At 42.3% G+C, this 13,730-nt stretch overlaps 1 protein-coding gene across 1 annotated transcript in view; it reads left to right on the top strand.

Annotated features, from left to right (window-relative positions):
* LOC143767880 (sulfotransferase 2B1-like) overlaps positions 1-13,730 on the top strand; it is a 70,381-nt gene that overhangs the window by 35,734 nt on the left and 20,917 nt on the right. Inside the window, exon 3 of the mRNA XM_077256402.1 lies at positions 7,412-7,589. Within this exon, the coding sequence (XP_077112517.1) occupies positions 7,412-7,589 (178 nt within the window). The remainder of the gene's footprint in view (positions 1-7,411; positions 7,590-13,730) is intronic.

Raw genomic sequence — 13,730 nt, 5'->3', positions numbered from 1 at the left:
CAAATGCAGCTCAGCAGTCTATAGGAAACTTCAGAGGAAAATGCAATCATGCAGAAAGTCTATGAAGCACAATTATTCTTGAGGATACTTGACATGAATAAGTCCTTGCTTAGTCCACAACACAGATAGATATGCTTATAAGGCAGTTCAAATAATATCTTAGCTCAACCAGGGAGGTCTGGGTAATAGTCTCAGGTTCTTGCAGAGCAGAAACAGCTTACATGTCCAGCAAATGCAGATGGAAGCAAACACAAGCAGCAGATGAAGGAGGATTATTGGAACTGGTGTATGCAGCAGGAACTCAGAGCAGAGTAGCTGGATAACCCCACAGGTTCACAGGAGCAGGTATATAGCCAGGGAGTCACCAGAGGTCAGGAGCTGGATGCAAGGCAGAATGTTGTAGCACAGACTGAAGGCTGGGGTGGAGTTTTATAGCAGGAAGACACAGTGCACATGAGACCAAAGACGCCATCTTGGAAAAGGGCAGTAATGCACAAAAAGGTAATAAAAAATGTTCAGAGTCCTGACATTACTCCCTCCTTAGAAGCAGCCTCAGGATTATCCTGGACCTGGTTTCTTAGGGAATCTCTGATGAAAACAAGAAATCTTCTGTTGGGCATTGATGTTTTCCACAGGTTCCCAAGAGTTTTCCTCAGGGGGATATCTGTGCCATATTATCAAATATTGGAGCCGATTCCTGCGAATCCTGGAATCAACAATTTCCTCCACCACAAATTGTTCTTGCCCATCAATCACCACAGGCTGCGGAGGTGGCACAACTAGTGTTGAGCATTCCGATACCGCAAGTATCGGGTATCGGCCGATATTTGCTGTATCGGAATTCCGATACCGAGATCCGATACTTTTGTGGTATCGGGTATCGGTATCGAAACAACATTAATGTGTAAAATACAACATTAATGTGTAAAATAAAGAATTAAAATAAAAAATATTGCTATACTCACCTCTCTGACGCAGCCTGGACCTCACCGAGGGAACCGGCAGCGTTCTTTGCTTAAAATGCGCGCTTTTCCTTCCTTCCGTGACGTCACGGCTTCTGATTGGTCGCATGCCGCCCATGTGGCCACGACGCGACCAATCACAGCAAGCCGTGACGTAATTTTCAGGTCCTTCTAGGCATTCAGTATTTTAAAATTACGTTCCGGCTTTGTGATTGGTCGCGTCGCGGTCACATGGGCGACGCGACCAATCACAAGCCGTGACGTCACGGGAGGCAGGAAACGTGCGCATTTTTAAAATTACGTCGCGGCTTGTGATTGGTTGCGTGCCGCCCATGTGACCGCGAGGCGACCAATCACAGCAAGCCGTGACGTAATTTCAGGTCCTGAATGCAGAAATAGGCATCAGGACCTGAAATTATGTCACGGCTTGCTGTGATTGGTCGCGTCGCGGTCACATGGGCGGCACGCAACCAATCACAAGCCGTGACGTAATTTTAAAAATGCGCGCGTCTCCTGCCGTCCGTGACGTCACGGCTTGTGATTGGTCGGGTCGCCCATGTGACCGCGACGCGACCAATCACAAAGCCGGAACGTAATTTTAAAATACTGAATGCCTAGAAGGACCTGAAAATTACGTCACGACTTGCTGTGATTGGTCGCGTCGCGGCCACATGGGCGGCACGCGACCAATCAGAAGCCGTGACGTCACAGAAGGAAGGAAAAGCGCGCATTTTAAGCAAAGAACGCTGCCGGTTCCCTCGGTGAGGTCCAGGCTGCGTCGGAGAGGTGAGTATAGCAATATTTTTTATTTTAATTCTTTATTTTACACATTAATATGGTTCCCAGGGCCTGAAGGAGAGTTTCCTCTCCTTCAGACCCTGGGAACCATCAGGAATACCGTCCGATACATGAGTCCCATTGACTTGTATTGGTATCGGGTATTGGTATCGGATTAGATCCGATACTTTGCCGGTATCGGCCGATACTTTCCGATACCGATACTTTCAAGTATCGGACGGTATCGCTCAACACTAGGCACAACACGTCCCTGGAAGGTATTAGGAGATACAGGCTTTAGTAAAGATACATGAAAAACTGGGTGTACCTTCATAGTCCTAGGCAGCTTCAGCCGGCAGGCCACAGAGCTCACAATACCGTTGATCTTGAAAGGGCCAATGAATTTCTGTCCAAGTTTTTGTGAAGGAACGTTTAACTTCAGATTCTTAGTTGCTAACCACATGGAATCTCCTACCTTGAACATGGGTGCAGGTTTATGGAATCTATCAGCCGATCTCTTATAAAGTTCTTGAGCTGTGGTCAGGGATTCCTTCAGAACCTCTAGATTTTGCCTCATCACAGTCAGCCTTTCCTCCACTGCCGGAACCGGAGAATTAGTTGGAGACCTAGGTAAGATACACGAATGATAACCCAGATTGGCAAAGAAAGGTGTAAATTTAGTGGAGGCGCTCTGAGCATTGTTATATGAAAATTCGGCTAACGGCAGCAACTCCAACCAATCATCCTGGAGATGGCTGACATAGCATCTTAGATATTGTTCCAGCGTCTGGTTGGTACGCTCAGTCTGACCATTTGTCTGGGGATGGTAAGCAGAAGAGAGACAGACATTAATATTGAGTGCAGAGCAAAACCCCTTCCAGAATCTTCAAGTGAACTGCACTCCACGGTCAGAGATGATCTCATCCGGAACCCCATGCAACCGAAAGACATTCTGTATAACCAAGTTCACTGTATCTTTAGCTGAGGGGAGGCTGGTGCACGGAACAAAATGAGCAGCTTTAGTCAGGCGATCAACTACCACCATGATTGTATTCATGCCCCCCGATGTAGGCAGCTCCACAATAAAGTCCATTGATATAGACACCCAAGGGCGGGACGGAACAGGTATTGGTTGTAGAAGAACTGTAGGTGCCACATGAGGAGTCTTGTAACGAGCACATACTTCAGGCAAGTTGGCCACCAGAAGAATCGGCTAAGGAACTCTTGTGTCTTCTGTAACCCCCTGTGACCAGCCAACTTGGAGTCATGTACCAACTTGAGGATCTGCAGACGGACGACCTCAGGAACATAGATACGTCAATCTCTGAACCACATGCCACCCTTAAAGACAAGACTAATATCCACAGGTGGGTTGGCCAGAAATACATCACCGTCATAGGCCTCCCTGCACTCCTTCCACAAGTCCTGATCGTGGATAACTCCGATGAAATTGGCATCAGATAGAATGGTCTTGGACGGGGCTCCAGGTACGGAATCCACAGCATGGATTCGGGATAAAGCATCAGCCTTCCCATTACGAGATCCTGAACGGTACGAGATAACAAAGTTAAATTGATTTAAAAATAAGTTCCAACGAGCCTGACGAGGAGAAAGACATCTAGCGGATCTAAGGAACTCTAAATTGCGATGGTCAGTTAGCACTATGATCTGTTGTGCAGTTCCTTGCAGATGATGCCTTCATTCTTTGAAAGCTGCAATAATAGCCAGCAATTCCTTGTCTCCCATGTCGTAATTCTTCTCTGCTGAGGTTATTCTACGGGAACAGAAAGCACAAGGATGTAGCAGACCCTTCTCTTCAGTTCTTTGGGAGAGAATAGCCCCCAAAGCATTATCAGAAGCGTCCACCTCCACAATGAAAGAAAATGTTGGATCTGGGTGTATCAACAGCGGTTCTGATGTGAAACAGGTCTAAAGCTGATCAAAAGCTTCTTGAGCCTGTGATGACCACTTAAAGGGCTTTTCCTTCTTTGTCAAGGAAGTAATGGGACGGACAATATCAGAAAAATTTCGAATGAAGCGTCTGTAGAAATTTGCAAAACCAATAAAACGTTGGACCTCCTTAACGTTCTTGGGTACCGGCCAGTCAAGGATAGCCTGAATCTTACCAGATTCCATGTTCAGCCCCTGGGGAGAGATGATATAACCTAAGAACTGTATCTCAGAACGATGGAACTCGCATTTCTCCGGCTTAATATACAGATGGCTCTCTTTCAGACGTCTTAAAACAGTTTTGACATGTTCTTCATGTTCCTGTAAAGAGTCAGAAAAGATTAGTATATCGTCCAAATAGATCACTACAAACTGGTCCAACAAATTTCTGAATATGTCATTAGCAAGGTGTTGAAACGTTGCAGGGGCGTTACAAAGCCCGAAGGGCATCACAAGAGGTTCAAAGTGTCCATACCGGCATCTGAATGCTGTCTTCCACTCATCCCCTAGACGCACCAAATTATAAGCCCCACGAAGATCCAGTTTAGAGAACACCTTAGCATGGCGGACTCTTTCCAGTAATTCGGGAATCAGAGACAAAGGGTAACGGTTTCGTACGGTTACCTTAATGAGTTCCCGATAGTCAACACAGGGTCTTAGCGTCCCATCCTTCTTCTTTACAAAAAATATAGGTGCCCCTGCTGGTGAGGAAGAAGGACGTATGAAGCCTTTGACCAGATTTTCATCAATATACTCCTTTAAGGCTTGAAGCTCAGGTGCCGCCAAAGGGTATACGTTACCAAAAGGAATAGCTGCCCCAGGAAGCAACTCAATGGGACAGTCATAATGCCTGTGAGGAGGAAGCTGATCTGCATTCTTCTTGTCACAGATGTCAGAGAACTCTTTATATGCTGGAGGTAAAGAAAATACCTGTACATGTGGTTCCGTAGCCGTGGACCCAGGGACAGCTTCTGTTAACGCTGAGTTGCTCCTTGTTGGAAAGATAATCTCCTTGGTCTCCCAGTTGATAATTGGGTTCTGAGAACACAACCAAGGAATGCCTAAAATCACAGGAAAATGAGGAGAAGAAATTAGCAAGAAGGAAAGTTGCTCCTGATGATTAGGCTCCAACAAAATTTCAAGGGGTACGGTCTCCTGATCCACAGGCCCAGAGATTAAAGGTGACCCATCCACTGTTCCCATGGTGATTGGAGAGGCTCTTTGCTGAATTTCAATACCATGTTCCTTGGCAAATGCGATATCCATGAAATTGCCACCTGCACCAGAGTCAATCATAGCTGCACTGGAAAACCACTGTCCTGAACACAGGATCTTAATAGGGAGAGAACAGTGAGAGTTCTTTTCCTTAAGCTCCTTGGGAGGTGAAGTCATAGAAAGTGAATAGAATACAATGTTTAAAGGCAGGCTACATTCAGAGATGTCAGATTCATCATCACAGTTGTCATACTCCCAGAAAGAAACATAGACTTTCACGAAGGCGATGCTCCTGGCGCTCATTGATCTCGCGCCTCTGAATGGAATCAATTTGCATGGGCACCTCCTCCACTTCCCGAGATGTTTTACCTGCAGGCTCTTTGGAAGGAAGGGAAAAGTTAGAAATACGGTTATATGCAGCAAACTTCTCCTGCCTACGCTCAGTAAGGCGAATGTCAATGCGCACACAATGCTGTATAAATGTCTTTAGCTCTTGTGGTGACTCAGAGAGAGCTAGTTAATCTTTTACAATACTAGACAGACCCCTTTTAAAAATAGGCAATTGTGCATAACTGTCCGAATTGGTATCTACCGCTAATCTCCTGAATTCAGTTGCATACTCAATAACAGAACGTTTTGCCTGGCGTAAAGACAATAAAGCAGATTCAGAGTTTGCACGGCGATTAGGATCATCAAACATTAATGCCATAGTGGCCAAGAAATCATCCAAGTTATTTAACCGTGGGTCACGAGACTCAATCATCGGATTCGCCCAGGCGAGCGCTCGTGCGGTCAGCAGCATTATTACACACAATACTTTGGATCTATCATTAGGAAAATGGTCAGCATGCACATCAAAATATAGCATACATTGATTCACAAAGCCACGAAATTTGTCGCGATCACCATTAAATCTGAATGGGGGCAACTTAGGTGGGCTAGCTGGTGGCGGTTGCCCAGAGGGAAAAGTCGCTTGTGCAGCTATTTGCATGCTTATGTCCTGAAAAGCCCATCCATACTGGGACTCTATGCCAGCCAGTTTGTTTTCCTGGGCTGCCATGCGGGTGCTTAAGTCCTGCAAAGTCTGTCCAAACACTTGTTGATTGAGTTCAAAGCTTCCAAACTTCTTTTGCAGACCTTCCACATCTTTCTGCTGTGATCTAATTATGGAAAACACCTGCTCTAGTCTGCTTTCTGCAGTCATTGTTCCAGCAGTCTCCTTTTTTTTTTAGGCTAGAGTATCCTGTAATAGTTATAGGGGATAACTCAGGAGACTCTTTGCGTGGAACAAGACAACTACAGGACACAGTTTTATAAGTGGTAAAGTCTATATTATCACACGGTGATTCAAACAGGTGCAGAGAGAAACTCAAGTCCACAACACTTGGTGCAAATATCAAATGCAGCTCAGCAGTCTATAGGAAACTTCAGAGGAAAATGCAATCACGCAGAAAGTCTATGAAGCACAATTATTCTTGAGGATACTTGACACGAATAAGTCCTTGCTTAGTCCACAACACAGATAGATATGCTTATAAGGCAGTTCAAATAATATCTTAGCTCAGCCAGGGAGGCCTGGGTAATAGTCTCAGGTTCTTGCAGAGCAGAAACAGCTTACATGTCCAGCATATGCAGATGGAAGCAAACACGAGCAGCAGATGAAGAAGGATTACTGGAACTGGTGTATGCAGCAGGAACTCAGAGCAGAGTAGCAGGATAACCCCACAGGTTCACAGGAGCAGGTATATAGCCAGGGAGTCACCAGAGGTCAGGAGCTGGATGCAAGGCAGAATACTCTAGCACAGACTGAAGGCTGGGGTGGAGTTCTATAGCAGGAAGACACAGTGCACATGAGACCAAAGACGCCATCTTGGAAAAGGGCAGTAATGCACAAAAAGGTAATAAAAAATGTTCAGAGTCCTGACACAGCCCAAAGATTTTGATTAGGAAATGGGGCCTTCTGCCTGCACCCCAAAATTAGCCCAAACAATTGTATTTAGGCAATGGGGCCTCCTGCCTGCACTCCAATATTATCCCAAATGATTTTTATTAGGAAATAGGGCCTCCTGCCTGCATGCCAATATTAGCCCAAACAATTTTGATTAGGAATTGGGTTCTGTGGGGGTCCTGTGGTTGGATCACAGCAATCGGGTATAACGTCCAAACTTGATACTACCACTTTAAGGGAATTATAATTGTACAGTTTAAATATTAAACATACACACGTGGCCAAAATTGTTGGTTCTCCTCATTTAATGACAGAAAAACCCACAATGGTCACAGAAATAACTGGATTCTGACAAAAATAGGAATAAATAAATAGAAAATCTACTCTGCATCATTAAACGAGGTGTACCAACAATTTTGACCACGTGTGTAGTCTCTTAAACCATCTCTTAAACCATCTGTGACAAAAAAGAAAGTTTGCTTATTACTTGTATGAAGAGTGAGTACTGTAATGTGAATGATATACTATATATGGGTGCAAATAAATGTCATTTCTTCAGGATCGCCATGGCTGTGTCATGAGAATCTGTAAATTCTTAGGATGGAATTTAGATGATGCACAGATTGACTTGGTTGTCGAACATTCAACCTTGAAAGCCATGCAGAAAAATCTAATGTCAAATTGGAGTGAACTTCCATCTGAAATGCTAAAATCAAAAGGATCCCTCATGCGTAAAGGTAACTTTTATTCTTCTAACACTTTGCAATCAATGGGGGCCATTCATGACAGTGTTTTGCGAAATGAAGAGTTGCGCAAAAATGTTGCTACTTTTTGTTTTTATTATGCCAATTTGAAGCAGCTCCACCAAAATGGGCAGAGACGAGCTGGGACGGGTCCTGGCTACACCCATCAAGTTTTAATACCAAAAAGAGCGGAAGTAAATACAACCTACAAAATAAAAATACATGAAACTCTAGGAGCTGATATAAGAGGTAAAAAACAACCATTCATGAATTTACAAATATCAATTCAACATAAAATTTTCAATAATTCAGACATTAGTCTATGATTCTGGCCTACAGAATTTACATTTGGCACAATTAATAAATGCATTGTCGTCACAAAGAAAAATATTTAGACCTGATAGTCCTCAGTGGTTGATACCTTTTAATGGCTAACTGAAAAGATGGTAACAAATTGCAAGCTTTCGAGACTACGCAGCTCCCTTCATCAGTCAAGACTAATGCTAATTCTGAAGAATCACATACTTATAGACAACACAGCACAGAGAGAAAGACGGCAATAGATAAGACAAGTGACGTGAAGCAGAATTATTATTATGTGAGAGGCATAGACATAGATATTGGAACAGTTCATAAATAAGGAAGTCTTAATGTTTTATGGTCATCTGAATGGGTCTGGTTCTGTATTATGATGACCTCAGAAGGTCAGAAGAGCAAATTCATTAATTGATGTAAAAAGACATAAATCCATACGAAACATTTATTCCTGCACTGAGTGTGTCAAAGGTCATCATGAGTTTATACTCACAGATTCTTCTGTCTTTCTGAGATTTGAAATTACATTTTAAAACAAGTAATTTCATGTCCATGATGCTATGACTGGAGATACAGAAATGTTTTGCTACCGGTAGGTCCATTCTTTTTCTCTTATTGTGTGGCAATGAGAATTCATCCTTGTTCTAAGTGTTTGCCCTGTCTCCCCCACATACAGACCCCCAGTTGGACATTTAGTACAAATAATTAAATCCACCACATTAGATGTGATGCAGCTGAAAGTACCTGGGATCTTGTAGTCCTGATGTGAGTTGGGGATCTTTATCTTGTCGGTGGTCATAATAAATGGACAAGTGTTACCGTTTTTCTGGTTGCAAGGAAGGGTTCCTGCAGCTGTTTGAGACGACAGGGAACTTCTGACTAGGGTTGAGCGAAACGGGTCGATCATTTTCAAAAGTCGCCGACTTTTGGCTAAGTTGGCGTCTCATGAAACCCGATCCGACCCCTGTGCTTGTCGGCCATGCGGTACGCGACTTTCGCGCCAAAGTCGCGTTTCAATGACGCGAAAAGCGCCATTTCTCAGCCAATGAAGGTGAACGCAGAGTGTGGGCAGCGTGATGACATAGATCCTGGTCCCCACCATCTTAGAGAAGGGCATTGCAGTGATTGGCTTGCTGTCTGCGGCGTCACAGGGGCTATAAAGGGGCGTTCCCGCCGACCGCCATCTTACTGCTGCTGATCTGAGCTTAGGGACAGGTTGCTGCCGCTTCGTCAGAAGCAGGGAGAGCGTTAGGCAGGGTCCACTAACCACCAAACCGCTTGTGCTGCAGCGATTTCCACTGTCCAACACCACCTTCGGTGTGCAGGGACTGTGGAAGCTATTTTTTTTTTTTTTTCCCCTCAGCGCTGTAGCTCATTGGGCTGCCCTAGAAGGCTCCGTGATAGCTGTATTGCTGTGTGTACGCCACTGTGGATACCAACTGCTTTTTTCAAAGCACATATCCTCTTGTTCCTTCCTTTCTGCACAGCTATCTTTTTTGTTTGTCCACACTTTTTATTTAATTTGTGCATCAGTCCACTCCTATTGCTGCCTGCCATACCTGGCTTACATTACTGCAGGGAGATAGTAATTGTAGGACAGTTTTTTTTTTTTTTTTGTTTTTTTTTTGTGGGAGATTAAGATTGGCATTTCTGCTACAGTGCCATCCCTGTGTGTGCCATCTCTCACTGAGTGGGCCATAGAAAGCCTATTTATTTTTTCCGTGATTTGTGTTCTAAAATCTACCTCAACACAAAAACACTACATCAATCAGTGGGAGAAAAATATTGGCCTCAGTCAGGGCTTGTGTGCCACTGCTGTGTGTGCTATCTCTCATTCAGTGGGCTATAGCAAGCCTATTTTTTTTTTTTTTTTTTAATATTATTTGGTTTCTAAAGTCTCCCTGAAAAAAAAAAAAAACCTAAAAAAACAGTGGGAGAGTAATATTGCCCTTTCAGCTTGTGTGCCAGTCTTGACTCCTGGGTGTGCCACCTCTCTCCCTCTCATTCAGTGGGCCATAGAAAGCCTATTTATTTTTTTTTTTTAATATTATTTGGTTTCTAATTCTCCCTGAAAAAAAAAAAAAAAACCTAAAAAAACAGTGGGAGAATAATATTGCCCTTTCAGCTTGTGTGCCAGTCTTGACTCCTGGGTGTGCCACCTCTCTCCCTCTCATTCAGTGGGCCATAGAAAGCCTATTTATTTTTTTTTTTAAATATTATTGGGTTTCTAAAGTCTCCCTGAAAAAACAAAAAATACATAAAAAAACAGTGGGAGAGTAATATTGCCCTTTCAGCTTGTGTGCCAGTCTTGACTCCTGGGTGTGCCACCTCTCTCCCTTTCATTCAGTGGGCCATAGAAAGCCTATTTATTTTTTCCGTGATTTGTGTTCTAAATTCTACCTCAACACAAAAACACTACATCAATCAGTGGGAGAAAAATATTGGCCTCAGTCAGGGCTTGTGTGCCACTGCTGTGTGTGCTATCTCTCATTCAGTGGGCTATAGCAAGCCTATTTTTTTTTTTTTTTTTTTAATATTATTTGGTTTCTAAAGTCTCCCTGAAAAAAAAAAAAAAACCTAAAAAAACAGTGGGAGAGTAATATTGCCCTTTCAGCTTGTGTGCCAGTCTTGACTCCTGGGTGTGCCACCTCTCTCCCTCTCATTCAGTGGGCCATAGAAAGCCTATTTATTTATTTTTTTTAATATTATTTGGTTTCTAATTCTCCCTGAAAAAAAAAAAAAAAAACCTAAAAAAACAGTGGGAGAATAATATTGCCCTTTCAGCTTGTGTGCCAGTCTTGACTCCTGGGTGTGCCACCTCTCTCCCTCTCATTCAGTGGGCCATAGAAAGCCTATTTATTTTTTTTTTTAAATATTATTGGGTTTCTAAAGTCTCCCTGAAAAAACAAAAAATACATAAAAAAACAGTGGGAGAGTAATATTGCCCTTTCAGCTTGTGTGCCAGTCTTGACTCCTGGGTGTGCCACCTCTCTCCCTTTCATTCAGTGGGCCATAGAAAGCCTATTTATTTTTTCCGTGATTTGTGTTCTAAATTCTACCTCAACACAAAAACACTACATCAATCAGTGGGAGAAAAATATTGGCCTCAGTCAGGGCTTGTGTGCCACTGCTGTGTGTGCTATCTCTCATTCAGTGGGCTATAGCAAGCCTATTTTTTTTTTTTTTTTTTTTAATATTATTTGGTTTCTAAAGTCTCCCTGAAAAAAAAAAAAAACCTAAAAAAACAGTGGGAGAGTAATATTGCCCTTTCAGCTTGTGTGCCAGTCTTGACTCCTGGGTGTGCCACCTCTCTCCCTCTCATTCAGTGGGCCATAGAAAGCCTATTTATTTTTTTTTTTTAATATTATTTGGTTTCTAATTCTCCCTGAAAAAAAAAAAAAAAACCTAAAAAAACAGTGGGAGAATAATATTGCCCTTTCAGCTTGTGTGCCAGTCTTGACTCCTGGGTGTGCCACCTCTCTCCCTCTCATTCAGTGGGCCATAGAAAGCCTATTTATTTTTTTTTTTAAATATTATTGGGTTTCTAAAGTCTCCCTGAAAAAACAAAAAATACATAAAAAAACAGTGGGAGAGTAATATTGCCCTTTCAGCTTGTGTGCCAGTCTTGACTCCTGGGTGTGCCACCTCTCTCCCTTTCATTCAGTGGGCCATAGAAAGCCTATTTATTTTTTCCGTGATTTGTGTTCTAAATTCTACCTCAACACAAAAACACTACATCAATCAGTGGGAGAAAAATATTGGCCTCAGTCAGGGCTTGTGTGCCACTGCTGTGTGTGCTATCTCTCATTCAGTGGGCTATAGCAAGCCTATTTTTTTTTTTTTTTTTTTTTAATATTATTTGGTTTCTAAAGTCTCCCTGAAAAAAAAAAAAAAACCTAAAAAAACAGTGGGAGAGTAATATTGCCCTTTCAGCTTGTGTGCCAGTCTTGACTCCTGGGTGTGCCACCTCTCTCCCTCTCATTCAGTGGGCCATAGAAAGCCTATTTATTTTTTTTTTTTAATATTATTTGGTTTCTAATTCTCCCTGAAAAAAAAAAAAAAAACCTAAAAAAACAGTGGGAGAATAATATTGCCCTTTCAGCTTGTGTGCCAGTCTTGACTCCTGGGTGTGCCACCTCTCTCCCTCTCATTCAGTGGGCCATAGAAAGCCTATTTATTTTTTTTTTAAAATATTATTGGGTTTCTAAAGTCTCCCTGAAAAAACAAAAAATACATAAAAAAACAGTGGGAGAGTAATATTGCCCTTTCAGCTTGTGTGCCAGTCTTGACTCCTGGGTGTGCCACCTCTCTCCCTTTCATTCAGTGGGCCATAGAAAGCCTATTTATTTTTTCCGTGATTTGTGTTCTAAATTCTACCTCAACACAAAAACACTACATCAATCAGTGGGAGAAAAATATTGGCCTCAGTCAGGGCTTGTGTGCCACTGCTGTGTGTGCTATCTCTCATTCAGTGGGCTATAGCAAGCCTATTTTTTTTTTTTTTTTTTAATATTATTTGGTTTCTAAAGTCTCCCTGAAAAAAAAAAAAAACCTAAAAAAACAGTGGGAGAGTAATATTGCCCTTTCAGCTTGTGTGCCAGTCTTGACTCCTGGGTGTGCCACCTCTCTCCCTCTCATTCAGTGGGCCATAGAAAGCCTATTTATTTATTTTTTTTAATATTATTTGGTTTCTAATTCTCCCTGAAAAAAAAAAAAAAAACCTAAAAAAACAGTGGGAGAATAATATTGCCCTTTCAGCTTGTGTGCCAGTCTTGACTCCTGGGTGTGCCACCTCTCTCCCTCTCATTCAGTGGGCCATAGAAAGCCTATTTATTTTTTTTTAAAAATATTATTGGGTTTCTAAAGTCTCCCTGAAAAAACAAAAAATACATAAAAAAACAGTGGGAGAGTAATATTGCCCTTTCAGCTTGTGTGCCAGTCTTGACTCCTGGGTGTGCCACCTCTCTCCCTTTCATTCAGTGGGCCATAGAAAGCCTATTTATTTTTTCCGTGATTTGTGTTCTAAATTCTACCTCAACACAAAAACACTACATCAATCAGTGGGAGAAAAATATTGGCCTCAGTCAGGGCTTGTGTGCCACTGCTGTGTGTGCTATCTCTCATTCAGTGGGCTATAGCAAGCCTATTTTTTTTTTTTTTTTTTTTTTTTTTAATATTATTTGGTTTCTAAAGTCTCCCTGAAAAAAAAAAAAAAACCTAAAAAAACAGTGGGAGAGTAATATTGCCCTTTCAGCTTGTGTGCCAGTCTTGACTCCTGGGTGTGCCACCTCTCTCCCTCTCATTCAGTGGGCCATAGAAAGCCTATTTATTTTTTTTTTTTAATATTATTTGGTTTCTAATTCTCCCTGAAAAAAAAAAAAAAAACTAAAAAAACAGTGGGAGAATAATATTGCCCTTTCAGCTTGTGTGCCAGTCTTGACTCCTGGGTGTGCCACCTCTCTCCCTCTCATTCAGTGGGCCATAGAAAGCCTATTTATTTTTTTTTTTAAATATTATTGGGTTTCTAAAGTCTCCCTGAAAAAACAAAAAATACATAAAAAAAACAGTGGGAGAGTAATATTGCCCTTTCAGCTTGTGTGCCAGTCTTGACTCCTGGGTGTGCCACCTCTCTCCCTTTCATTCAGTGGGCCATAGAAAGCCTATTTATTTTTTCCGTGATTTGTGTTCTAAATTCTACCTCAACACAAAAACACTACATCAATCAGTGGGAGAAAAATATTGGCCTCAGTCAGGGCTTGTGTGCCACTGCTGTGTGTGCTATCTCTCATTCAGTGGGCTATAGCAAGCCTATTTTTTTTT

This window comes from Ranitomeya variabilis, chromosome 4 (genome assembly GCF_051348905.1).
Source record: "Ranitomeya variabilis isolate aRanVar5 chromosome 4, aRanVar5.hap1, whole genome shotgun sequence".
NCBI classification, from domain to species: Eukaryota; Metazoa; Chordata; class Amphibia; order Anura; family Dendrobatidae; genus Ranitomeya; species Ranitomeya variabilis.
Note: the sequence above shows the minus strand (reverse complement) of the source record. Positions and strands in the feature narration are given on the sequence as shown.